The 27436-nt window shown below is 30.2% G+C and overlaps 1 protein-coding gene across 1 annotated transcript in view; it reads right to left on the bottom strand.

Moving 5' to 3' along the window:
• Positions 1-4904: 4904 nt before the first annotated feature.
• The window catches only part of LOC118195279 (NEDD4-binding protein 2-like), a 77790-nt gene continuing 55258 nt past the window's right edge, over positions 4905-27436 (bottom strand). Inside the window, exons 8-10 of the mRNA XM_035366564.2 lie at positions 25635-25702; positions 20855-21079; positions 4905-17928 (exon numbers count right to left, since the gene is read on the bottom strand). Coding sequence (XP_035222455.1) covers positions 17877-17928; positions 20855-21079; positions 25635-25702 — 345 coding nt within the window. The 3' untranslated portion in view covers positions 4905-17876. The remainder of the gene's footprint in view (positions 17929-20854; positions 21080-25634; positions 25703-27436) is intronic.

Genomic DNA, 27436 nt, shown 5'->3' with positions numbered 1-27436 from the left:
ATCTTTGACCCAATTGGGTTTAATAGTCTAGTTACTCTCATGCCTAAGCTGATTCTACTTGAGTGCTGGAAACAGAAAATTAACTGGGATACTAATCTGCCGAATGATCTAGCAAAGAAATTTTTCACATGGTCATCTCAGTTAAAATATTTGAAAGACCTCAAAATTCCTAGATTACTTCCCAAAAGACGAAAGTACCATTATGCATGTACATATTTTCGGACGGAAGCAAGGATGCGTATGCGACCTGCATTTTCCTTAGACACAGCGGTGAGGGTGAGTCATTTGTCAATTGATACAATCTAGAGTTGCTCCCCTAAAAGCACTCACCATACCTCGACTAGGGATACTCGCTTGCACTATTGGAGCCAAGCTTTCTCATACTATAAAAGAAGACTTGAAACTAAAAGAGGTTCCAGTTTTTACTGGACGGATTCCACAAATGCCCTCTTTTGGATAAAACAGAAAGAAAATTTGTTCACATTTGTAGGCAATCGAGTAAATGAGATTCGAAAATTGAGTAACACAGATCACTGGCATCACATTCCTGGGAAGTTCAGTTCGGATTTGCCATCTCGTGGTTGCTCTACTAAGGAATTGAGGAAATTCGAATGGCGGAAAGGACCAGATTAGATCTATCGACCTCCAGAAAAGTGGCCCATTGCAGATGGAGAACATATTGACTTCGACATAGTAAATGGAGAGAGAGAAAACGAACTGTGGTTTCAGTGAGCAATAACATGAATAGAGGTAAATTTAACCTTTTTGACAATATTTCAAGATTTGAAAAGATCATAAAGGTCGTGTCTTGAATCTTTAGATTCATTTAAAATGCTACTGAACTACGCATCTGAAACAACTCATGGCAGAATTTCAGTCGAAGAAATAAAAGGAGCTGAAACAATGATTTTCCGACTTATCCAACAAGAAACTTTTGAAGAATTGAAAGATAAAAGAATACGTTCTCTAAAAACCATCATGGACTCCAATGGCCTTATAAAAGTGAAGACACGTACCTTTCAGAGAGACGATGATGCTGACTACCCAGTTTTACTTCCCTCAGATCATCCGTTAGTATTAAAATTGATCAAATCGGAACATGAAAGGCTAAGTCACGCTGGAGTACAATTTGTTACGTGAAAAATATCGGATTATAAAGAGTAGGAAGACAGTACGCAAAGTTATCCAAAAAATGTGTACGATGTCGAAGGTTCGAATCTGATTCATCTAAGATTCCTCAAGCGCCACTACCTGAAGACAGAATAAGAGATACTTTAATTTTTGAGATTATTGATGTTGATCTGACGGGTCTCTTAATTTTTAAAGGAGGTTAGAAAACATGGATCGTCATTTTTACTTGAGCAATATATAGAGCAATTCACTTAGAGCTGGTTTCATAATCTATCAACCGAAAGTTTCCTGCACGTCTTCAGGCGATTCATCGCTCGTCACTGTATACTCCGACAATGGAACCAATTTGGTTGGATCAAATAATTTGTTTAAGACCATAGATTGGAATTCTATTTTAGAAAACGCAACAGTTAAGAAAATTCAATGGAAATTTATCCTCCTTTCCTCGCCATGATGGGAAAGGTTAATTGGAGTACTAAAGAGAATTCTTCGAAAGGTACTAGGAAAATCTTCTCTAAATTACGAAGAGTTGATGACAATCGTTTGTGACTGCGAGAGCATTATGAACAACCGTCGTCTCACATACTTGTCAGAAGACGTGAAAGATTTGGGAGCTCTCACCCCAGCAATGTTTCTCACAGAAATTTCAGAGACTGGAGGTTCTGAATTAGATCTTTTGGATTCTAAATCCATCAATAAGAGATACCTTTAGAGAGACAAATTCAGAAAAGACTTACGAAAACGATTTCGATCAGAATATTTAGGGCAACTAAAACAAAGCTCAAAATTCATCCGCGAACCATCGTCTGTGAAAGTTGGTGATCTTGTAATTGTGGCCAACAACGGAAAGAGGATAAACTGGCCCTTAGCTAGAATCTTGAAAGTTTTTCCATCTCACGACGGACACATTAGATTAGTGAAGCTAAAAACTGCATAAGGGGACATTATAAGACCTACTAAGAACATCATACCTCTTGAACTCAACTGTACACCTGAATCGGATATGAAAGTGAGGTACAGAATTCGACGTATGACGAAATCTCAAAAGGCTTGAACTATAGGTCAGTTGAGGTCCCTTGTCTGCTGAAGTGGGAGTGTCACGTTTGTGTTCTAATAACTCAGCTTCCACGAACGCCCTCTGGCGGAAGAGACAAAAAGTAGTTAGTTGAACGGGTGAGGCGTCTAATATAAGTCGAAACGATAGACCGTCTCCTCATATATTTAAAACATAATGTTTGTATTAATTCTAACCTATAAATAGCTTTCTCACATTAATTAAAATTTCTTAAAACAATTGCAGTAGTATTCCGCTGTGAATATAATTTCAGCAACTTACGGATATCGAAAGGAAAGAAAGGTAAATAAAATTTTTAACACGGCCTGTGTGGCGTGCAATAGTGAAAGCAGGATCGATACGCTGCTCTGGGCGTCTCTAGACAAGTCTACGATGATCATCACGACACAGTTGGAAGCGGGATTCGTCGCTAAAGACTGTACGTATCCAGTCAGCATCATTCCAATCTGATCGAGCCGAGCACCACTGTAATCTGGCTCGACAGTGTGCAGGCGTGAGTGGCAGGTGGCGTAACGGTCGGTACGAGCGTAGATTTCGTTCTATCAGCCGTCTGTGAATTGTCATAGTGGGACAATCGGGTGCGGGTCGCACGTCTGATGGCTGATAGCGATGAATGAGACGCTGTGACAGCTGCTCTGACAATCACTTTCCTCCCGATCTGCTGTGGCCCTAGATCGACCGTTACCATCATGCTGCTGAAATCTGCCATTGTCCACCCATTCTTGCCAGCATCTTCTAATCTCCGCATCGCTTCGACTCATATGAGGAGCGATTTTTTGCACAACCTGCCTGTTTCAGTCCAATGATACGACCTCTTTCAAACTCTGACAGTCGCTCGTAATGAGTTCGAATCCTGGTGCGAGGCATTTTTTCAGTCGTTGAAAGGTACCTTAAATCGCAATGTAACAGAAATTTTTCAGAGAACAGCTCCTTATATACATCTGCTGGACGCGCAGTTCTGATGTGCTGGTGATCGCACTAATCATTCACTGGACACCAAATTTTAGTCATTTGCATATTTGGTCAAAACATTCATGCATGCGAAATTTCAAAGCAAACGGATAATTCCTTCTTAGTGCGTAGAATTTTCTTGTTATAGAGTGTATTTCACTCATGTGAGAATTCCGGAAAGAAATGTTCTTCCTATTCAGATACATTAAACTTCAAGCCATATTTATTATTATAACAAATGTAAGATTATTTTGTTAAAACTTTTTTACTTCCTTGTACGAATTAAAAAGGAAGTATAGTAATCGCGAAAAGTTTCAGGCAGCATATTTCAACGAAAAATATCCATTTTGACCGCTATCGAATGCAGTTTAACGATGTTTTTGCGTCATATCTGTACGTAAGGACAGAATAAAATACTCTTTTCCTTCATAAAAATTATAAAACTGCTTTAAAATTAATTCTGAAGAGAAGTTTTCGTGGCGTCTGTACGTACGTTCGTGCGTATCTCGCATAACTCAAAAACGAGTAGCCTCAGAACGTTGAAATTTTGTATATAGGACTGCTATAACATGTAGATGTGCACCTCGTATTTTGGTTGCAATCGGCCGCACCAAACGTATATAAATATATTTATATATATATCCACTTTGTTACCCGGCTCAGTGATCTCAGTTTCTTTACTCTTATATGTTTGTAAATTGTACATTTTTTGCTTTAAAAATGATTGAATTATGTTGTTTTTATCTTCCAGTTAAGGATTTTATGCCTTTAGTAAATCTGTGTGCAATATTTTTAGAATTATCAGACGCCGCTAAGCCTGTTTTTAATGGCGGCCATTGATGTTTACATTTGAAACAGCAGACTAGTGGATTTGTTGCCATTCTAGAGAAACTTAGCTTCGCAGCAACAAAGATAACGCATTCATTTATTATTGCCAATTAAATCATGCTTAATTCTTTCTGGAATTTTTCCGAGGAAATAAGCGTTTGAGATTTACTTCTTAATTTTTAATATAGATATTCTGAGTTTTTATGTATTTTTGTCTTCTCGCGAAGTGAGAACTGAATTAATTAAATGAGAAATACTCAATCGTCTGTGAAAAACTGTTTCTGTTTTGTTTTGTTTGCTTAATTTCTTTTATACATAGTTCTAGCTTTATTATAGTATTTGAATAGAACATGTGGCAACGATTAGATAATTCTTTAAATGATATACATTTTGTGCATTCTGAGTTATAATATGAATGAAATATAATACTGTTAAGTGAATCTAGCGCCAGAGTGTCGCTATGGTAAACAAAGTGAATTTTAAAGAATGCATTTATTCTATTGTGGTTTATGCGCTGTCGGCGAAGTAGGATTAATTCAATCTAATAAGTTTAAATAAAATGCAAGAAAAAATGCGTATAATTTAATATTCCATACAAGGAAGTTATGTGGTGTACACATCAGATTTTTTTGTTTTTATTTTCTGGATTCTAATGTTGATATTCGTAAGTTTCCGATTAAAACCATACATCTGTAATATAACAATCATTTCTATTTTTACATGCTATTTCTAAACTATGGGTTTGGTTTGAGTATTTTAGAAGTAAAGAACTTTCATTTATTAGAATTTCTAGTGTTTTGATAAAAGATGATATGTACATATATCATTATAATTTTTTGAATTTCAATAAAGAAAATAAAATTAACTTGAAAAATATTTAAAAAAAATACAAGATTTTAAAAAGAATAACACAAAGGTATTTCATTGAGCACAGCTTCTTTATTTACAATTTTATATATATGCATTTTCTTGTAATGCACAAATCTTAAATTCTCTCATACAATTAAACAAAACAGACATACTATATATTTCATAGAAGTTAATCTAATAATAGAATTCAAAGCAATTAATTAATAGTAAATTTCCACAGTGAATTTTGAATTATTCTTATAAACATTCCCATACATTTAAAACACACCTTACTGTAAATATGAGAAAGGAATTTGTAACTGTATTTGTGAGGAGAGCAATTTAGAACAGTAATTTAGTTTATAATATACTTTTTAATAAAAGAATATAGCATTAAATTATGAAATTTTCCGTAAAATCAAATTCTTTACTATAACTAAATCTTTCAATTCAAGAAACGAAAAATATTTTATAACCATGCATTAAGAAATGAATATACTACCAATGATTTCATTGAACAAAAAGTAATACTTTACAGTTAAACTGATGTTTTAAATTGTCATTCACTGCCTTAAAATTAGTTAATGCAACGAAGAGATGAGATTAATCAATGAGATGAACCTATTTAATAAAAATCAACCTCCAGAGAGTAAAATATGCAGCCGAACCTCAATTCCGCTCTCTGCCATGAAAGCATCATCTTATTCCCACAAGCAAAATTTAAATAAATAATTACATTTTATTTTATGAATCCCTCTTTAAAAATTGCTATTATTTATAAATTTGAACTAACTTTAAAAGTGAGGTAAATTTGTACTTGGTATTCTTTTTTTTTTTTAAAAAAAAAGTTACACAAAAGTATTAAGAAAATATTAAATAATGTTATCAGGTGATGGTGTACATATCTGAGTATATTCACTGCTAGACAAAAATAATATTTTAGTAAAAAATGTTATATATGGGAATGTAGTTCAATAGTAGTATGAAATTATGTACAAATGTGCATCTCTATACGCTTGTATAATTAAATATACATATAAATATACTTAAAGGCGGTCTGTACAATATTTTTACATGAAAACATATCTAAATTAATTTAATAATCAAATTCAAATTTAAAATGAATTTAATAAATAAAATCAAAAATCATCAAAATTTTTAATACATCATTCATATGAATTACATTAATCCTTTCAAATACAAAAAAGTTGATATTGACATCATTCTAAAAAATAATTTCATTGAAAATCTTAAATTATGTACTCAATCATATAAGTTAAAATTTTAATTTGGTATTTGTTGGTTTTACCAGACACCAAAGATTAATCACCAATTTTGGTGCCATTTGTCGTGAAACAATATAGAAAACACGGAACTATAATCAAGTAAAATAGAATACATATTATGAGGGTCTCTATCAAGTCTCTAGTATTATCTAAGCTTTAAAATCAATTTAAAGTAATCATTAAAAAATGTTTGATAAAAGTACGAGAAACAAATTTGATAAAATTTCAAAAGTTGCTTAAATTTTGATGAGGTTCGTTTATTCCAGTCTTTGCATGGACATTTTTTGTCACAAAATAAAATTTTGCATGGATTATTTGTTTAACCCAAGGAAATACGTTTATCTACGAATAAAAGCTTGTTAAAATGTTAATTTTAGTACCTGTGCACACACTTCTAAATTTCAAATAATTAATTTCAGAAAACCTTGTTCAAAGAAAAATTGGTATGATTAGAAATTTAATTTCCCTATTAACTGAGTTTTCGATTGTCCGAGGTAGTTGCGGTTCTAATTACCTCGTATAATCCAGATTTTCTGCAAGAGTTATAAAATAATGTTTTTCATTCATAGGAAATGATGAGAATTTGTCATCAAGTGAAAATGAAACTATTGCATTCTCTCAATGGAGTATTTTAATGCACCAAGTAGTGCTTTTGTGGAGTAACTAGAAGTATGTCCAGCTAGCAGTCAGATCGAATTTCAGCGACGGCATTTCACATTTTCCAGCCAACCAGCGACCAAGTGGGAAAGCCAATGATCACTGGTAGTTAAATCTGGGTTCGATTTCAGGTGAACGGGCCACCTGCATGGATAGGTTTTCGTGATTTTCTTCATGAGTGAACTTGAATAAAAACCACTTCCCTCCACAAAGGTAGCCCTTCCTTTATACAGACAGCCCTCAGATGCCTCCCTTCCTTGGTTTTATCGAGGTCATGATCACATAAAACCAAAATAAAAAAAAATTCTCCACCAGAATTTTTGAGAAAGGGGCATAAATACAATTTTCTTTTCTTTTTTTAAGTTGGAATTTGTAGCTGGCAAAGTAAAGTTTTTTTTTAATTAACACTTTTGTTAAAATTTCATAATTTTAAAAGTGCCGTTCTCTTTTACTTTTCATTTTTTTCCCCCCTAATTAAAGGGAGATTGGACGGCACCTATACTTGGTGATACTTTTTCCTCAGTGTTTTGGTTGCCAGTGAAACCAACAAGTGCCCCTTAATTTTTAATGGATGTCATGCTACACAAGTAAATAAATATTTTCACCTCTTGTACTAGTGACATCTAAACTTTCCTCAAAATTATTTAATAAAAAACCAATATATTGCAATGAGAAATTCCTGAATATAAATGTTAAACAATATTATATACCAGTGTTTCTCAACTGGATTTACTCCAAGGACCGGTAAAATATTTTGGTACATTCTCGTGGACCGGTACGTCTAATAATTCGACCCATTGGCATAATTTTTTCACATAAATAAATCATCATCGATCATATTATTTTCTAAACTAGCAAACTATTGTTATTGTAATGCAGGTGCTGTTGTAATATCGGTTGACGGCCGATGACACTTTGGATTTTGGACAGATAGCAGGATATTTCGCGGATTGGCAAATATTTCTTGAAGACTGGGAGTTGAGAAACACTGTTATATACTACTTGTATATTATAGGTGTTACTTTAGCAGCTAATAATCAAACAGACTACAGAAAGCGTTTAAGTAGATGCACTAAAAAATTACTGCACCACAAGGAATGGATTAATACAAGCTGTGCATGTTAAGGCACACATGTAAGGCACTTAACACCTTAAGGACTAGTGCAGTTTACAGAAAAACATAAATTTGTGTTTTCAATCTGTAAAATACCAAATTACGTTTCTGCCAGTTTGGACGGATGGAGAAAACACAGATGAAAATCAAGAGAATAAACACCCGCATAAAATATAATTAATGTATTCAAGCCACTGTTTATATATAATTCAAAATAAAACAATCCCACACAATAATCATATTATATTACATTCAATATATAGCAAAGTAGTCCATGGAAGAAATAACAGAACTTAACCAAGAAAATCCCAGTACATTAAACATATAATAATAGATATGATAATGAGAAGTTTTACTTAAGATTTAATATGCAGAATTTTTCAAAAAAAAATTAATTTTTTAATTCATAATTTTTTCTAAAAATTGGCTATTTTACTAATAAATTCAATAATTATTAACTTTATTTCATTTATTAGTAAACATCTGAAGTACAATAACTGACAATTTTATCAATTATTCAAAAATGAAAAATTATCAGTTTTCTCCAAATGCATTATTCTTCAGCATTTCAATTTTTTTTTATACTTCACTCAAGTAAAGAACTATATTTTTACATGGCAAATTTTATTTATGAAAAACTATATAAACACAGTAATGAATAAAATAAAGCAGATTGGTGAAATAAATTTGCAGCTTATTTTAAACAAGATAAAAATAAGAGATATTAAACTTTTTAAAGTTTAACTTCCAGTATGTAACCAATTTTCTTCTTATATTTCACACTCATTCTTCTAATACGAATCAATTTCACACATATTCATTAATTACAAGCTTATTTTGATATCACTTACCTCATATATATGTTAGTAATATAAAGAATGCTGAAGATCTTTATTGAAATGATAATTTTAAAAACCCTTAAATTATTGAAATGATAATTTTAAAAACTTGTAATTTATTCCTTTAATAGCAAATAGTTACCTCAGACTTTTACCGCCATGAAATGAAAAAAATAACAATTTGCAGGAAAACTACCCAATGAATCTTAGTTACAATAACACGCCGAATAACGATTATTGAAGATGGATCCGTAAAAAGAATGGATTAGCTATAAAACTGCATGTATTTTGTAAAAATTCAATTTCAGGTATATTTTTCCTTCTATCAATAAAATTTGCAGTTCTATACTTAAATACCCCATTCTGAATATGAACTTCTATGGCATATACAGAATTCCTTCTCATACGGTTTGACTCATATTGGTGAAACCAAGAAAGTCTTAAAGTTTTGCACCGAGGCACATGAGGCATATACTGGAGGGAGGGGAACACAAATCTTCTGTTATCCAGCACTGATGATCAGAAAATCACATTTTCTATTTTTCTGCAACCAAAATTACTCAAAAACATCATCAGTTAGCAAATTAGATTTCCTAGAGGCATTTCACACTCTCAGTTCTAGTTAACAGTTCCCAATTCCAACCAATTTTTGCCCTCAGCTTTTAAGAAATTACTTTATAGTTGTTTTAATTTTTCATCAATAGATGGCACTAGTAGCTTGACTTCTTTCCACTCACTGATGTTGCCTGAGTACAGGCTCATCTTGTTATCTTAAACGTCTCAATCTGAAGGAGAAGGATCTATATTTAAATCCTTGAAGCTAGTCCTGCAAATTTATGAATATTACCCTGATTCTTGTTGACTTTCAATCTTCAGTACTCTATGAATAGCAACTTCAATTACAATGCACAATGAATATAGCATGGAAAATGCTAAGACAGAAAAAAAACTGCCTGTATACTATTTATTTACTCCTAATATTTCTACAGAATATATAAAGAAATGCAAATCTCAGTAACTCTGCAGGTGGCAAGGTAAGAGAAAACTGATAAAAATGATAATTTTTTTAAGAAATGTATCAGAAACTGTAATGAATAAAAATGTACTTAAAAAACATATAAGGAATAAAAATAAGCTTAAAAAAAGGGAATGAGAAATGGAAAAAAACTGCCCTTGTTTTGGCTTTAGTAACAGGAATTATGAGTTATTTATAAATGAACTTTAGGTTTCAGTAATTTCAATACACATTTATATCACCAAAATCATTCAGCATTTCTGAGTCACACAAAAATTATTCAGCTGTTCACTAAAACTACACAGTAGCTATTCTACAGTCATATCTTAGGATGCAAAAACTTTCTTTGATAGTTTAGCTGTTCATCATGCCCACCTGTATGCCAAATTCAGGTGAGGAACAATGAATTTTATAACTAATTACACACAAACCTTTTGTTACAAATGTATGCTTTTTCTAAATGAGACCGAAACTAAGAAGTCAAGACAAATATTGAGTGGCACATGAGTAGATTTCATTTATATAAATAATCTGAGAAGCAATCTAATACCAAAAAAGTAAGTATTCAGATTCCATGCACCAATAACGAGGAAAGAACAAAAAGGAAAATAGTAACTACTATTTTCGCTTTAGTGATACTTACATACAGCCTTATTTCATTTTTTATCCAAAAGCTATATGATCTATTGCTAAGACTTAGAAAATTCCAGCTTCATAACAATTCTGGTTTAAATATTGAGCACGAAAAATTTCAGAGACATAAGAAGTCAAAATCAGCCAGCTGTACATTTTATCTGAACTATATGATAATACCAGATTTAGATAACAGATTCCAAAGAAGCAGAGAAGTGTTTGTTATCTATTTATTTTTCACAAAATGGTAATTTAATTTGTTGCAATGATATCTATTCATAAATGGTCTTTTAAAAAATATGAAATTTAAATGCTAATTTTTTATGTCTGGAATAAACCTGTTGTGTACATTGAAGTTACAATACAGTATTATTTTCAACAAGATAAAATGCAATGGCGATGACTGAACACTTTAAATCGGTGGTTTTCAAACTTTATGGCACTATGAATCCATAAAAATGCAAACGACCCTCCCCCCCCCAAAAAAATTGCGACCCTAATCAGAGCATCGATTTTTAGTTATATATCATCAATTCAGATATTTTACGATTTTTATCCACTCTGTAATCCCACTGAAAGTTTTAGTGACCCCAAATGGGGTTGTTACTCACAGTTTAAGGTATTAAGTATGCTTTTGGGGCAATAGAGAAGATACAATATCACTTGTTCGTTTTGGAAACTGAACAATATAGCAAAGATTCGCTGCTATGAGCAAAAGCACCAATTTAAAAAATAATAAAAATCTTTAGAAGCTGGAGGTAAGAGTAATTCTGCAAGAATTTTTTTACAGTTGCAGGGGGGAAAAAATTGCTACTTCTTCATACAAAAGTAGCCGTAATGGACATGCAAACTACCATTTCAAAAGAAAAAAGCTCAAAAACTTTTCAAGGAAGGTAGAGTGCTTTAAATGCCTCTGCAGAAAGTTTCCTAATCTATAAGAAATCAAAATAAAAGATAAATCTTTCTTAAGGAAGAAAATATACCTATAATGATTAAAGAAAATTGTAGGCGATAAAGTCTTCAAGAATGACATGGATCTTAAATAGTGCTTATCTTTTACAAAATACACTACAAAATTTAAAGCTTTAAGGTGCTATACTTGAATGTACATTTAAATTTTTCCATAAGAAGTACAACTACAATAAATGAATCAAAAGAGAATATTAATATCATATCAAAAACCTTAAATAGATAGAAAAGAAGTATATCAGAATATAATACTGCATTGTAGCAACAAGCTGCAACACCACGAAAATCTCATAATAATGCACAAAAGAAAAAGAAACATTTATAAGTTCATTAACAATGGGAAAAAATGGCTGGTAAATGTTTTGAGAATTTTAAGACATAAATAAGCAAGTTTTACAGTTTTTGCAAATAAATGTATTTGAAACTGGTCATAAAATAGGTTTCATATAATATTAACTGCATATAAAATTTAAGGTAAATGATAAAAAATCATATGTGATGAAACTAATATGGAGGTTATCTTTGAATTTTAAATTCGCCTGAAAACAAAAGCATACACTGTATCCATAAAAGTCTTTATATGGCTTTTATTTTTGCAATCATTGGTAATAGACTTATAATATTTCCAGCTTCAAAAATGTTTTAAATGATGCACATATTCATGTTTTGGAACTTTTAAATTAAAAAATCAGTCTTATACAAATTACAAAATTTAACTTTTCATTTAGTACCCGGTTCCTATTTTTACAGTTAATGAATGCATAGAAAATAAAACATAAAAAGTTTCATTCCTGTAAGATAAAAATTGACGAAGTTATTTATTTTTAAAAGTTTCATATCACACTTAAGAGATGTACACAAAGTGCACAATAAAACGTTTGAAAAAGTACATAATTAAAAACGAATTATCAGCTTAGAAAAAAATTTCTGATATTAATAAATTAAGTAATGAGGATTACTACAGAGACTGATGTGAAAAAGTATTGAGCAATATAATTCACCTTTCCTACCCCCTACCAAAAAAGATTTTATTCACAGAATGCTTTTAGTATTAACATACTGCCAGCTCATAAAAAATTATTTACATAAACTAAAAATGAAAAATATTTCAAATTTAATGAATTTTCTGCATGAGTATCACAATTTTATACTAAAACTGCACAGAAGTATTAATAACATAGTTTTATTATTTGAAAAAAATCATAAATTACTTTTTGAAAATTCCTTCTTTGTAAGAAAACTGTAAATTAAGGAAAGTTACACACCAGTAGATCACAAAAGAATATCACTGGATGACATCAAATGGGGTAAAAAATAAAATTTGATTTATTCTAATTTTTTAACCAGTTTTTAGAAACAAGCCAAAAATGACATCAAACTCTAAAATTCTGAAATTAAAGAACCCTGCTCATTTTTTAAAATTTTCCAATAATAAGTATTAAGTTTTACTAAATATAAAGAAAGGGAGAGGTGACCATAAAAGAAGTTAGATTTTGTAATTCTTACTAGATAGATATTTTAAATAAAAAAAAATGTCAACTGTAATTGCATCATTTTTCTTTCTTTCTTTCTTTCTTTCTTTTTTTTTTTTTTTTTTTTTCTTTTTTTAAATTGGAAGTACATATCTGTCATTAGCTAATGTAAAAACAAAGACTCATAAGGAATTTTGTGGACAACATGGTGTATATATAAAAAAAGTTTACACAACCATGAATTTTGCAGATGTGTGCAAGTGAAAACATGTAGCTTTTGTTTTAGTTTGATATCAAGAAAGATCACCAATATCTTCAGTACACTTTAAGACATGGATCAACAGTTCTTACAAAGTAAACTGATTTTTCAATAAATAATAAAATATTTTTAAGCCATTTTTAATTTATGATTTTGCTCTATATTAAACATAAATATCAGAAAAATGAAAAGTTAAATATGAAGTGAATGGAAAATACACTTTTGATTAAATACCTATCAAATAAATGAACAGGCAGAAAACTTAGTGCGAGTAGGCTTGAAATTTAACAATTTCAAGAAGAATCAGTGAGAATTCACAAACAATTACCTCTCCCCACAAAAACAAAACAAAACAAAAAACAAACAAAAAAAAAAAAAAAAAACATACTATTATTCTAGTTTCATCATATATAAAAATAGTTTTATAAATAGTTATTTTTTATGAAATAATGTCTAATCAAAATAAACACTAACATACAAAACCATAAGAAAAATTCTATATTGATTGCCAGAATTACAAATAATTCTATATCACATTTATGAGTTTGCCTTAAATTTGCTTTACATTTATAGTTCTAGGTATTTGCATTTGATTGTATACCAAGTTCTTTTCACCCCTGTTCAGTATTTTGTTTACAGTATGCACTAATATACCTGGAGAGATTTTTAATAGTTCTCAGTTAAGCATAAATGTTACAGAAGGGGTTGCTTATAATGTTTACTACAAAGTGTACAATATTTCAACTATTTATAGCAATTTGACACTGCACTCTGTTCTTGGTTTAGTGTTTAGCAAGAAAGCAGATTCCGTTTCAATTTCTTGAATTAATTTAGTGCAGTATATATTCCATAGAATGGCTGGAGGAATTTTTATAGCAGTATCACCATAAAAAAAAAGACCAACTGTACATTTTATAACCCCTTTGAAAACATACAGCATTAGCAGCTGGTTAATTTCAAAATAATTAATTTTTCTGTTTAATTTCAAAATAATTAATTTTCATTAGTAAATAAGAACATATAATTTAAAATATCATTAATAAATATACCATTTATCTAGATATTTAATACTAATTTTTTAATTAGCATTAAAATAGGTAAGATTGTAATTATATATAAAACTTTTGATTATCATATTTTCTCAACAACATATCTAAAACAATTAAAGCAACCCAACAAAAATGAATCTGAAATAGCTCAAACTAGCTTTAAAACATTACATGTGATTTTGCCTAACTCTTCGTATTTACTACTAATTGCTCAATCTTTCTTAAAAATACACTAGCTTTAACATTTACAAAAATGTAAATGCTTCTTAAAAGTATGCATATTAAAAAGCTTCACATTCTTCATGAATATATGTACATCTCAATGCAAATTTAAAAAGCATAAAAAATCAATCCATATTTTATATATAAAAGAATGAATATATGAAAATGAAGCAATATGTGCTTATATCATTTAATATATGGGCCAAATGACATGAACATTAATAAAATCCAAAATATAAAAGCAATTCATAAACTTTATGCAATTAATGCTATTTGAAACAGTATTAAAAAGAGATATATTAAAAGTGATTTCCAAACTGTGTACAGCAGCATCATGTAGTGCAGATGATTTAAAGAAGCACCAGATTCCAATACTTGAAAACGATACTCACCCCATAAGGTTTTAGAATCAAATCCTTCATAAACTGGTGCTACAATAAGACATTGCGATTGCATAATTCACTTTTCTAAAGAGTTCCCACAAACTTATCACCTGACTTTCACAGTTAACAAATTCAAAGGAATTCAAGGATTTTTCATAGCCAAAGATGCATCTGATTTTATTTCTCTAAAAGAAAAATCTTGTTGAGTAGCTGTCTTGTGACAATATATTGAAGATAAAATTTGAAAGAAGGGAAATAACTGACTTTTGGATACCATTAAAAATAAATAGCTCATGTACGACAGCAATTTGTGACAAACTGTTGGCTATCACTGTTATAAAAAATTTATACTGAAAGAATAATCACTGAGGAACAAAAAATGAGCTGGTACATAACAAGTTGATTTCAAGGATTCAAATACATGAGATGGAAAAAAAGGTTCAGCATCCACATTTATTGCAATTCATTCATACAATAATATCATTGTTTGATATGTGCCCTTATTTGGTAATGTTATATAAATTGTTTTTGAATTCAAAATATAATGTTCATTTAAAGTTAACCAACACTGAACTACCACACTAAAGTTAACCAACCACATATACTATGTACAATGAATGTTAAGTAAACCTACATTCTGATTTTGGATGTCATGCAGAAATTCTCAAAAACCAAACATTTTGCAAACCAGAAATGTTTGGGAACAGTTAAATAAACAAAATTATTAATCTCAAAGGTATTTCCTATTTTATTCTAAAAATTATTAAAAGTGTAGTAACTGCTAATAAGCATAAAAATCTACAAGGGGGGCCAAAAGAAAAAAAAGGAGGGGGAGTGTAAAATTATTTTTTTTCTTCCTTTTATTTTTTAATTAATAAAATTAATATGTGGCTCTGTTTTAAGAAGGCAGAAATGAAGGTGACTTAAGTGCATGTATGCCTAAATAGAAAAAAAAAAAAAAAAAAAAAAAGAGGGATTTACTGATTTGTACTAGCTAAACAAGGTTTGAACAGAAATATTTAATACACAAGACATTCTTGACTTAGGCTAAGACTTTCATGCATACATGCATTATTTTTCATAAAAAGATTATTTTTATTACATGAGCTAATTATTCATGTATCTATAAGTAAAACAAAGAGTGATTATTCATGTATCTATAAGTAAAACAAAGAGTGATTATTCATGTATCTATAAGTAAAACAAAGAGATATTTACCAAGGGTAATAATACAATTATCAAAAATAATATTAAAATACAATTTAATATCAATAGCTTTAAACACTTCACTTTTATTAAATTAATGACTGCACTAATTTTATTAATTAAAATAAGTAATAAAAGATTCTTTTACTAATTAATATTCATTTCTATTGCATATGCAGTATTAACTGAGTATAATGACACATGTATCAGAGCTTCAGGTACATATTAATAAGGCATATAAAGGTAATTAATAATTCAACAGTTTCTAAGCAAAATAGCACAAGTTGATGCTTTTCCTTTAGGCAATTCACTCGCAGAAAAATATTTATTAATTTCACTGCAATTCATAAAAATCAAAGGACAGAATTCATACAAGACTACATCAAATGCAGCACAGACCTGCCAACTTTAAAAATAAAATAAATCATAAAAAGTACAAAGTAATAAAATTACATATGTGAAAAGTATTATATAATAAATGTATTGAAGTATAAAAAGTCATGATTTTAATAATAAAAACAGAATAAATTTAAACATTACATTATAAAAAGAATCTGGACTGTTTAAAGAAATACATTTGATACATACAATGCATATAATTATTTAATACTCCATAAAGGTATTTCTTAATTTAGGAAGATAAAACTGAAAATGACAATAATTATTTTCCTAACAAACAATTATATCAAATCATTTTTACATTTAAACAATCTAAAGATAATACTTTCTAATGATTCTCTGTGCACAGCATATCAATAACTTTTTTTTTTTTTTTTTTCCCAAATGTAATGAATGATGCTTCAGTTTCACTTTATTGCACATATGATTTAATGGACTGGAAGAGAATTACAGAACATATTTAATATAATTACAAAATACCAATAGAAGCATTATTAATACGTTTAATAAAAATTTGTTCTGTACTCTGGAAAATGATAAAAATAATCTTTATTCTGGGAGATCCCATGCATCAAACATGAATGCAAACTGCTATAATGATTTAAATATAGTTTTTATTAACAATAATATTTTAGATATGAAAGTGTATTTCCATTATAAGCAGCAACTAGCGTAATTAAACTGTTAAACTATTAATTTCATAAAATTTTTAGCATAAAAGTTAAAAACTTTATGCTCCAAATGTGTGCAAACTAGATGAGATAACAAACAACACCAGTTTCTTACTGAAATGACAAAATGCATATTAATCTGAAAAAATATTTGTAATGTTTTTAATCAAGATATATTAAGTAGACAGCCTCAAGTGCTTTTCCATATAAGAAATATTAAAATCTTTTATGAGTTCCCCCTCTGTTCACTACATAAAATGTAAAATTACTATTATTATGAGATCATTTCTTGATTAGAAATGACCATAAAACATAAACAGTGCATATGAACAATTTAGATGGAAATACACAGAGGGCTTATATACAAATCAAGCATCTGCCATCTCATCCTTCTGTGACTGGTTATCCTACACTGTCTGTCCCCAACAGCTTTCGCAAGTGGGAATATTCTTTATGTGCTCATGACAATTATGAACTTAAACTACAGAGCACTAAGAAATGTGTGACGTGGAATATTTCAATGCAAAATAAGTCATCTTTTGCAAGCCATGAAATTACATTTACCAACACAGATGGTGGATGACACAAATGCTGTGAATCAGTGAGAGTGAATTTATTACATTCGAATTTAACTTATTAAAGAATAAACTAATTACGGCTCCCTTTCTATGATTATTAGCCATTATATGTACACTAAAAAAAAGGTCTTTTAGTGAAAAAATGATTTTAAAAAATAAAATAGATAAAAAATAAAAGTTGGCAGGTCTGCAGTTATTATATAACAAAAAATACAGGAACATAAGTGCAACCAAAAAAAAAAAGTCTTGATAAAATCTTTTTAAATATAAAGTCTGAATATTGTCAACATTTAATCGAGGTTTAAAGTGACTTCTAATACTCCTTGGTTAACTTCTGAAAATCTAAAAGTACAGAAATTCATGCAAAATTAGTTTAGTTAATAAAAACATACATACAGTACAAGATTTAAAACAAATAAACAACTAACAATAATAAAAAAATCTGAAAAGTTTTAGATTTTAAATTCTGTCCAAAGGGGCATTTTTTTTAACATTTTGTGTGTTACCTTTATTTATTAAATATCATGTTCTTTGCACTTAAACCATAAAATTCAGTTCAACTGCAATGTTGCAAAATAATTTTAAAATGAGTATATCTTTAGAATTTCTGATACACAGTTCCATGCACTCGAGATAAAAAGGTTCCCCCCCTGTAGAGTGTTGCCATTGCTCGCTTTTAAATTGTTGAGTTTGTTAATCAAAAATTCATTAAAATTATATAAAATATGAAATTGATAATAAAATACATTGCAAATTTGGTCTTTCAGATGCCCATATTCGCACGAAGCCTATCTTTAAGATCAAAACTTTACTGTCACTACCAAAACGTACGAGCTAGTAAATTATGTTGAATTATCTCCCAGCACTCTTATCAAACTCACTTTTAGTATGATAAATCCATAATATTAAACCTGGATATGAAGCTGTATAGCTGCCACAAAACAAAGGCTTATTCAAATTCACAAAAGAGTTCATATTTGAAGATTGTATTTAACTTGAACCTGTTTTTGTATTCCCTCATATTCTTCTTTTATATTCCACTACAGCAGACATTTCATAAGGATTTAACTAAACAAACTGCAATGTTTTGAAATGTTTAAAACCTTCCAAGAAGAAAGAGAACCGAAGCAAATATTAATAAAATAATTATTGAAAAAAACTCTGAGAGGGTTCAGATTTTGATGATCTCCCAAAAAGGAATTTTATGCTCTCGTTGAGCTCACAGTTTAACAATCTGTTATTTCAATCGCTCCTGAAAAACTATTTCTTTTTGTCTTTTTAGCTTTATTATTAACCATAATTTCTTCACATTCACACCATATGCAATTCAACAGCAAAATTACAAAAATTTTAAAAGCAGCATATGTTAGAATTCCTGATGGAGTGTTAAGTTTTGGCATACACATTTTTATTTTTTATACAGTTTTTTCCTTAATATCATATTAGTGTTTAGTTTTCTTAGTAAGATGGCTTGCAAAACATTTTTTTTCAGTCTTTTTAAAATTAACATTTTGTGTGTTAATTTTATTCATTAAATATCATGTTCATCACATTTGCATAACACAAAATTTAATTCAACAGCAAAATCACAAAATATTTAAAAATAGTATATCCTTAGAATTTTCGATATATAGTCTTATGCGATGGAGATAAAAATGTTTTTATTCCATACAGTGTTACCACAACTCACTTTCAAATCACTGAGTTTGTTAATCAAAAATTCATTAAAGTTTTATAAAATAAAAAAGCTAAAATTCAAATTTTAAAATTTGAGCTTCCAGGTGCACCTGTTTGATTGAAGGACTACATTATTTAAAATTTGATGTTCCTAGGTACCATTGGTTTTTCAGAATGAGAAAAACATACATACATGACTGAAATTGTAGATGCAGGTGAATGAAATCATTCAGCTGAATGTAGCATTAAAATAAGCGACAGATATGCAATTGATATCTATGATAATTACTAACTGTACAGTTTATTCGGTATATAAATTGCATAATTATACCATAAAGTATGACGAAACTTCTTTCTTTCATTTTCCAAATTTATTTATCAAAATACTTTATTAAAAACATGACCCTTCCAAATTTTTACAGAAAAAAATATAATGTAAGTAAATATACAGTAAAACCTCTATTAAAATTAATTTCTTATTACTGATCCAGATTACTGACTTACATTACAAACACTCTACACATAGTATCTCAGATCATGGCAAAGTATTAACAATATGCTAGCAAAAGTAAGCTGGAAATTAGTTTAAGAATTTTATTTCTGCGCTGTTGTCATAAAAAATACATGACTTCATTTCTTACCCATTGGGTTAGATCCCTTCCAGTCACTAGTAATTTCACTGTGACATTTCTGAATAAACAGAGTTTCAAATAATTCTCCTCCCACCCAAATTCTGCATATGGAATAATTTATACTATTTTAATCAGTCAAATTTTCTGAATTTTCAAAAATTTGTAATCTTTTGCATTTGGATTAATTTATGTTTGGACTTTGTATTATTTCAGTTAAAAGAAAGTAATTACAATTCATTTTCTTTTTCACATAAATATCTATTACAATTAATTGGAAAAATGTCTAGAAAATTTTAATTTTGTTGCAAAAACAATTAGCTCTAAGGTTAACTAAAAAAATTCAGTAAAATACATTTAATTTTATAGGCTAAATGCATTTTCACCCTCTTTTTAGGTAACCCTAGGTCTAAAATTTTACACATTGACTGCCCAACACGAGATAACTCATATTAGCACTCTTCTTCAGGATGCCCAATACGAGTTATCTCATAGATTCTTGACTTGCCGCTTTTGCTCCACTATGAGTTACTTACTGGCTTAGCGCTTAGCTGTACCCAGGCGACAAGTTGAAGCATGCCTGTATGAATCAACTCGTAGTGGGCTTCTGTGAAGAGTTTTGTCTAACAAAAACTGAGTACAAGATAATTCGTTAGAACCTTTTTTCAACAACAACAACAAAAATCATGTAAACTTTTTAATGATTGTTACGAATCATAATTAGTATTTTTAATAATATAATATGATTAAATCGATTTGGCTTCTCGGAGCAGAATCTGATAAGTGCTGTGGTAGTCAACGTGTTAAATATACATGGCACATTAATTAATTAATAATAAATAACCTTGGGCACATTAAATACTTTCAGTCATTTACTTTTAAGAGTAGTTCCTAAAAACACGTTGAAGCATTTGATAACATTTATGAATTTAATTTCTGTATAAGAAGCATGAAATACAGACCCATAGCCAGTCTTTTTCAAATATTCCATGACTGAAGGGCGAAGTTTTGGTCCCTGTATGCTATGAAGTCCTTGCCCAGTAACTATAGAAACAGTTTGAGGTGCTACTTGCTGGTGTCTTCTTAATTCTAATTTTCGATCCCTTAGAAATTTTTCTAAGGTTGGTATTGCCTCTTGAATATACAAACCATGCAAGTCCAATACAAAACGAGGACTACAAATATTTCTGCAAAATCACAAATCTAAATATTATATTAAAAGAAAAAAAAACATAAATACACAGTATGAATAACTTTTCAATTATAAATCCAATCTTAAAACAAATTTTTAGATATCAATACATAATTTTTCTGTACTGGAATATTTTTTTAAGATGTTAAAACAGTTTTCAGCAACCTTTCACATGCATTATATTGGGTTGGCAAATAAGTAATTGCGGATTTCACTCATAGATGGCTTCAGTTGAATTTTTAGGGTTGCAGACGTAATACAAATGTAAAACACATTTTGTTATTTGATAGTTGGCAATTCAGCTGTCAATCAGTAAAAAAAGTTTTATGATCGGTTGCGAAGTTTTCGTTTGGCGTTCGTTGAAAAATGGAAAATCAAAAGGAACATTTTGCTTTTTTATTTCCGCAAAGGGAAAAACGCATTGCAAGCTCATAAAAAGTTATGTGCTGTTTATGGTGACGAAGCCTTAAAAGAAAGGCAGTGTCAAAATTGGTTTGCCAAATTTCGTTCTGGGGATTTTTCGCTCAAAGATGAAAAACGCTCTGGTCGTCCAGTTGAAGTTGATGATGACCTAATCAAAGCAATAATCGATTCGGATCGTCACAGTACAACACATGAGATTGCAGAGAAGCTTCATGTATCACATACATACATTGAAAATCACTTAAAAACAACTTGGCTATGTTAAAAAACTCGATACATGGGTTCCTCACGAACTGAAAGAAACGCATTTAATGCAATGCATTAACAGCTGCAATTTGCTAAAGAAACGTAATAAAAATGATCCATTTTTAAAATGACTGATAACTGGCGATGAAAAATGGGTTGTTTACAACAATATCAAGCGGAAAAGATCGCGGAGCAGGCCAGGTAAACCAACTCAAACAACATCAAAAGCTGATATTCATCAAAAGAAGGTTTTGTTATTAGTTTGGTGGGATTACAAAGGAATTGTCAACTTTGAACTCTTACCACCCAACCGAAGGATCAACTCTGATGTCTACATTGAACAACTAACGAAATTAAACAATGCAGTTGAAGAAAAGCGGCCCGAATAGGCAAATCGAAAAGGTGTTGTATTCCATCATGACAATGCAAGGCCACACACATCTTTGGTCACTCAGCAAAAATTATTAGAGCTTGGTTGGGATGTTTTGCCACATCCACCATATAGTCCTGACCTTGCACCATCTGATTACTTTTTGTTTCGATCTTTACAAAACTCCTTGAATGGTAAAAATTTCAATAATGATGATGATGTCAAATCATACCTGATTCAGTTTTCTGCTAACAAACTCCAGATGTTTTATGAATGTGGGATTATGATGCTGCCTGAAAGATGGCAAAAGGTCATTGATCAAAATGGGCAATACATTACAGAATAAAGTTATTTAGTTCCATGAAAAAATTGTCTTTGATTTTCTAAAAAAAATCCGCAATTACTTAGTTGCCAACCCAATAATTCTCAGTGGCACTCTACAAGGTTATCAGATAAAGATAAATCGCCCTGTCTCTCTTCTCTGCGCTATCCCACCTTCCCTATTTTCTCCCCTTTCTTTCAGTTCATTGCAGCAATACACGACTATCATATGATTTCACTCGAAACTGGAATTTAGTTCGATGCATGTCATGCTAAAGCTAAACGTCAGTCCATATTTCAGAATTCCAGTGAGAAATGCCAAGATATAAAGAGTGTTGTTACTGGATATAAAATACAAGTTAGATTATTATTATTATTATTATTATTTTGTCAAACAACTGGAACCAAATCTAGAGTGACCAAATGTAGTTTCGTAATTGCTCATTATGTAGCTTCCAAAGGCAAATCTTTTACAGATGGTGAATATATAAAGAACACTTTTTAAAAAAAGTGTGGAAATATTGTTCAGCAATTTACCAAATCTACAAACAATATTATTCCAAATTCAATAAATACCAGCTTCTGTGTGAATTACTGAAAGATGAATAAACTCAAATGGCAGAAAATGCAAAAACAAAACAAAATGTAGGATTACAAGAAACTGTTACATTGCTCATGATGAAAATACTGATGTGAATGATGTTGCATGTTTTGCAATAATTGCATGATATTGTAACAAAGATTGAGTTCATGTAGAATTATACAGCTTGATTTCTCTGTCTGGGACAATACTTCATTTATAAATTATTTTGGAAGTGAAAACATTAACATAAATAAAATATTTTGTATAACTACTGATGGCACTCTTGCAGTGGTTCGCAAGAAAAGAGAATTTGCCAAACTTCTTGAAAATTTTATTGGATATAAAGTGTTGAACTTCTATTGCATAATATGCCAGGGAATTTTAGTTGCCAAAATTTCGTCACAGGGCTTTATTTCTGTAATGAACACTTGTTAAAATAGTTAAATTCGTAGTGTCTCGTTCTTCATTGGTACAAAGGCAATTTAAATCTCTTTTAGAAGAAATGGAAAGTTAATATGTAGACCTTCTCTTACACAGCCATGTTCTTTGGCTTTGCCAAGGTAATGCCTTGAATAATTCTGCGTGATGCATGGAACATATTAAAGTTTTTTTTTAATGAGAAGGAACAACATTTCCCTGAACTGAAAGATAAAGAATGATTATGCAAATTGATGTTTCTTACTGATCTAAACATCTCAATGGACTAAACTTGGGATTGCAAGGAAAAGGTCAAACAGTGCTTGAAATTTTTGAGTATTGGAAAAGCTTAGCTACAAAATTAAACATATTTTCCCATGATATTAATACTAGTATCTACAAACACTTCCCAAATGTTCAAGTGCTTGCAAGTACTCTGATCACAAACAAAGATGAACTTAAAACCTACATCAAAGCACTTGAGGAATTTTCCAAAATATACAAAGATTTTCAGCTTAAATGTCTACATTTTTTTCCCTAATCAAACCAGATTTAATGGACTCATTAATAATCCCATTTGATTTGTCAATTTGTGACTAAATGGAAGTTGATAATTTTGAAATAGAACTTACTGAACCAACTTCTTCAGAATTATGGAAAGTACAAGTTACAAAATTATGAAAAGATATGGAAGAAAACTCTAACAACAAATTGACAGTTATTTTAAATTGCTGGATGCCACTGCCAAAGAGATATAGCCGTTTGAAGAAAAAAGCATGTGCTCTGCTTTCTACTTTTAGTTCTACATATCTATGTGAACAAATCGCTTCCTCATATGAAAAGTATTTTAAGTCCATAAAAAAGCTGTTTAATAACCGAACATTCAGAATCGTGTCAAATTGAAAGTCACAAATTATACCCGATATTGTGACATTAAGTAGAGTGGTGAAGGGACAAGGTTAACATTATTAAAATTTTATTTTTTTATTCAACTATATTGAAGGAGTATTTATATTTTATGTTGTTTACTTTTTATTTTAATAAATGTGTTTAAAAGTTACATAATATATGTATAATTTTAACTTATTTATGTTGAAGGAATAGCCACATTTCCTGTTGTTTATTTTTATGCTAATAAATATCTTTAAATGATGCATAATTAGTATATAACTCTAAATCTGTATTCTGGACAGCTGTTCCCTAACTCTGCATGCACTGCTATGGGAATCAAATTGTTTCAAATATTTCTTACTGTGTGGCATCCTGAATCATACTGGTAGATTGGTTTGGCACACCATGGCTACAAGGTTGCCGATTCTTGTGCTAAAATATATCTGAAGACCTGATTAGCAATGATTTTAAAATTTATATAATAATCTTTCATCAGTTTACTCCACATAAATAACGGACAATAAGTACCATAAAAATTATGTTCTAATTTAATTTTTACAGGCAGTAATATTATATAATACAAGGTGTGGCTATTAATTTCCAGGACTGCTCTAATAACACCAGAACAGATGATGTCAAAAATGTAACCTTTTAATATGTTTCGAAGTAATGCCCATCTGCCATAATACACTTCTGTGCTCGACTGTATAAGTTGTGGAAACAACTTTTAAAGTCCTCTTTCAGAAGGCTCTTCAATGTCGACGTCACGTTCTTCTTGATGTCTTTAACATCCACAAAGCATGATCGCAGTTTTGTGTTTGGGAATTTTCGGTCATACTCTCTTGACTCAGTCCCCGCAGACTTTTTTTTTGTTTTGAAAACTCAAAACTGTGATCAAAGGAACACGCTATGTGGATGTTGAAGACATCAAGAAGAACATGACGTCAACATTGAAGAGCCTTCCAAAAGAGGACTTTACAAACTGTTTCTGCAACTTATACAGCCGAGCACAAAAGTGTGTTATGGCTGATGGGAATTACTTCGAAACATATTAAAAGGTTAAGTTTTTCTCATTATCTGTTCTGGTGTTAGGGCAGTCCTGAAAATTAATAGCCACACCTTGCATTATATTTGATTATGATTTAAACACTTTGGTAAATACTTTATAAACATGTTACATTCTCATAACAATGTTTTTCCTCATATTATTTATGCAGATTAAAGAAAGTCACAAAAGATATTACAAAAAATTTATATTTCTTAATTTTATTTTTTCACAGTTTTGTTTAATAAAAATACCTTTCTTGAGCAATTAGTTCAGATGCTTTCTTATTAGCTTGCTTGCACTGGAATCCATGATTTTGACCCTACAAAACATTATTTTGCATTCTTTAGATCAAGTAAAAATACTACTTTTCAAAATACGTGTTATATATACACAAACTAAAACTGTTCAGCAACGGGCCAGATTAAGAATGATCAATATGACATGGTCAGATTAAGAATGATTTAATATTTATGCAACAGTATTTCTCAGTTTAATCCACATAAATATAATAAGTAATATGAATCATAAATATACATTATTTAAATTATAAGTATACATTATTATATCACATAAAATAATTAAGTATACATTATTTCAAAAACAATTGCATACTTGCCAACCTATAACACTCAAAAATCAGGAGATTTTTCACAATGTTAAAAAGACTTTTTAAATGATAAAAAGTATAGTTTTTAATAATGAATTAACTTTAAATAGTAACTAATTCTTAAATGCAAGCAACACAAAAATACCTTACACAAGAGATTTTTCACAGACTTTTTAAATGATAAAAAGTATAGTTTTTAATAATGAATTAACTTTAAATAGTAACTCATTCTTAAATGCAAGCAACACAAAAATACCTTACACATAAAAAACATTTTTATTACTTGCATCATTAAAGAAAACAAAACAAACAAACCAAAAAAAAAAAAAAAAAAAAAAAAAAAAGACACTTTAATCAGTTTTTGTACAAATGTTATAAACAGTGGTAGATTTTGCTTTCTTTACGAAAGAAACTTCATAATTTTGTTCATAGCAATTGCCAAGTAGGCTTTCTTTTGCTAATAAAAGTTTTTCTAATGTGTCATCACTAATATTAGATCAAAATTTAGTCCTCGTTTTTGCAACAACACTGAAAATCCTCTCACACTCTGCATTACTATGGGGAAATGTCAAGATGGCCAACATAATTCTAGACAGTTCACTATATTTTAAAACCCATCAGCACCTTTTAGATTGCCAATTAAATTTCACTGGGTGTCAATCCTAGCTGATTTTATAACTTCATCCAAGTTTTCTAATTGTAAACTGCTGTTATGCAGCTCTTGGAACTGTTTCAATTTTTCCTTCCTTTTAGAACTCCTAATAATAAATATCAACAATGTGTTCATCCACATTTAGCGGTAAAGAAACTGCCCTTTTTTCAGCTGCTAAATTTAAGAGGTAACAGGTGCACCTCATAATCTGCAAATCTGAATTTTCCTTTCTTAAGATGCCTGCAACACCAGTCTTCATGCCTACCATTACTGGTGCATTATCAGCACCAAGTGCTAAGCAATTATCCAGAGGGACTGCATTTTCTTCTTTAAAGTTTTAATAATTAGCTGTGCTATATTAAAGCCTGTCGAATGTCCTTCTAAAGTGGGGACAGAAAGTAAACTGCACTCAATTTCTGAAGACTCTGGATTAAAAAAAGAAACAACAATTGGATACAGTTTTGAATCAGTATTATTGCTTCTATCCGTAGAGAGGCAGAACGGAACTGTTTTAATGCAATCAATAACTGAAGATTTATTTTTCAAACCCATTTCTTTAACAATTGCACCTGTTTTGGTCCTTGCACTTGAGTATTTTTTAGCGATTTTACTATCGGGGAAACACTTTTCTAAATAAAGCTGCAGCGTGATCTGATGCATTCAGTGGCAGGTTGTGCTCCAGTAAAAAGGCAGAGAATAGACATTCTGCATTAATAACTTTTGGTCCTATGTTTCCGAAGAAAAATTTAATTTTTCATTTTTTTCAAAACAACTCATGTTGTCCTTGTGCTTTT

The sequence above is a fragment of the Stegodyphus dumicola genome, chromosome 6 (genome assembly GCF_044657685.1).
Source record: "Stegodyphus dumicola isolate Sdum_Otavi_A_Nest chromosome 6, ASM4465768v1".
Taxonomy (NCBI): domain Eukaryota; kingdom Metazoa; phylum Arthropoda; class Arachnida; order Araneae; family Eresidae; genus Stegodyphus; species Stegodyphus dumicola.
This window is presented reverse-complemented; position numbering and strand designations above follow the sequence as displayed.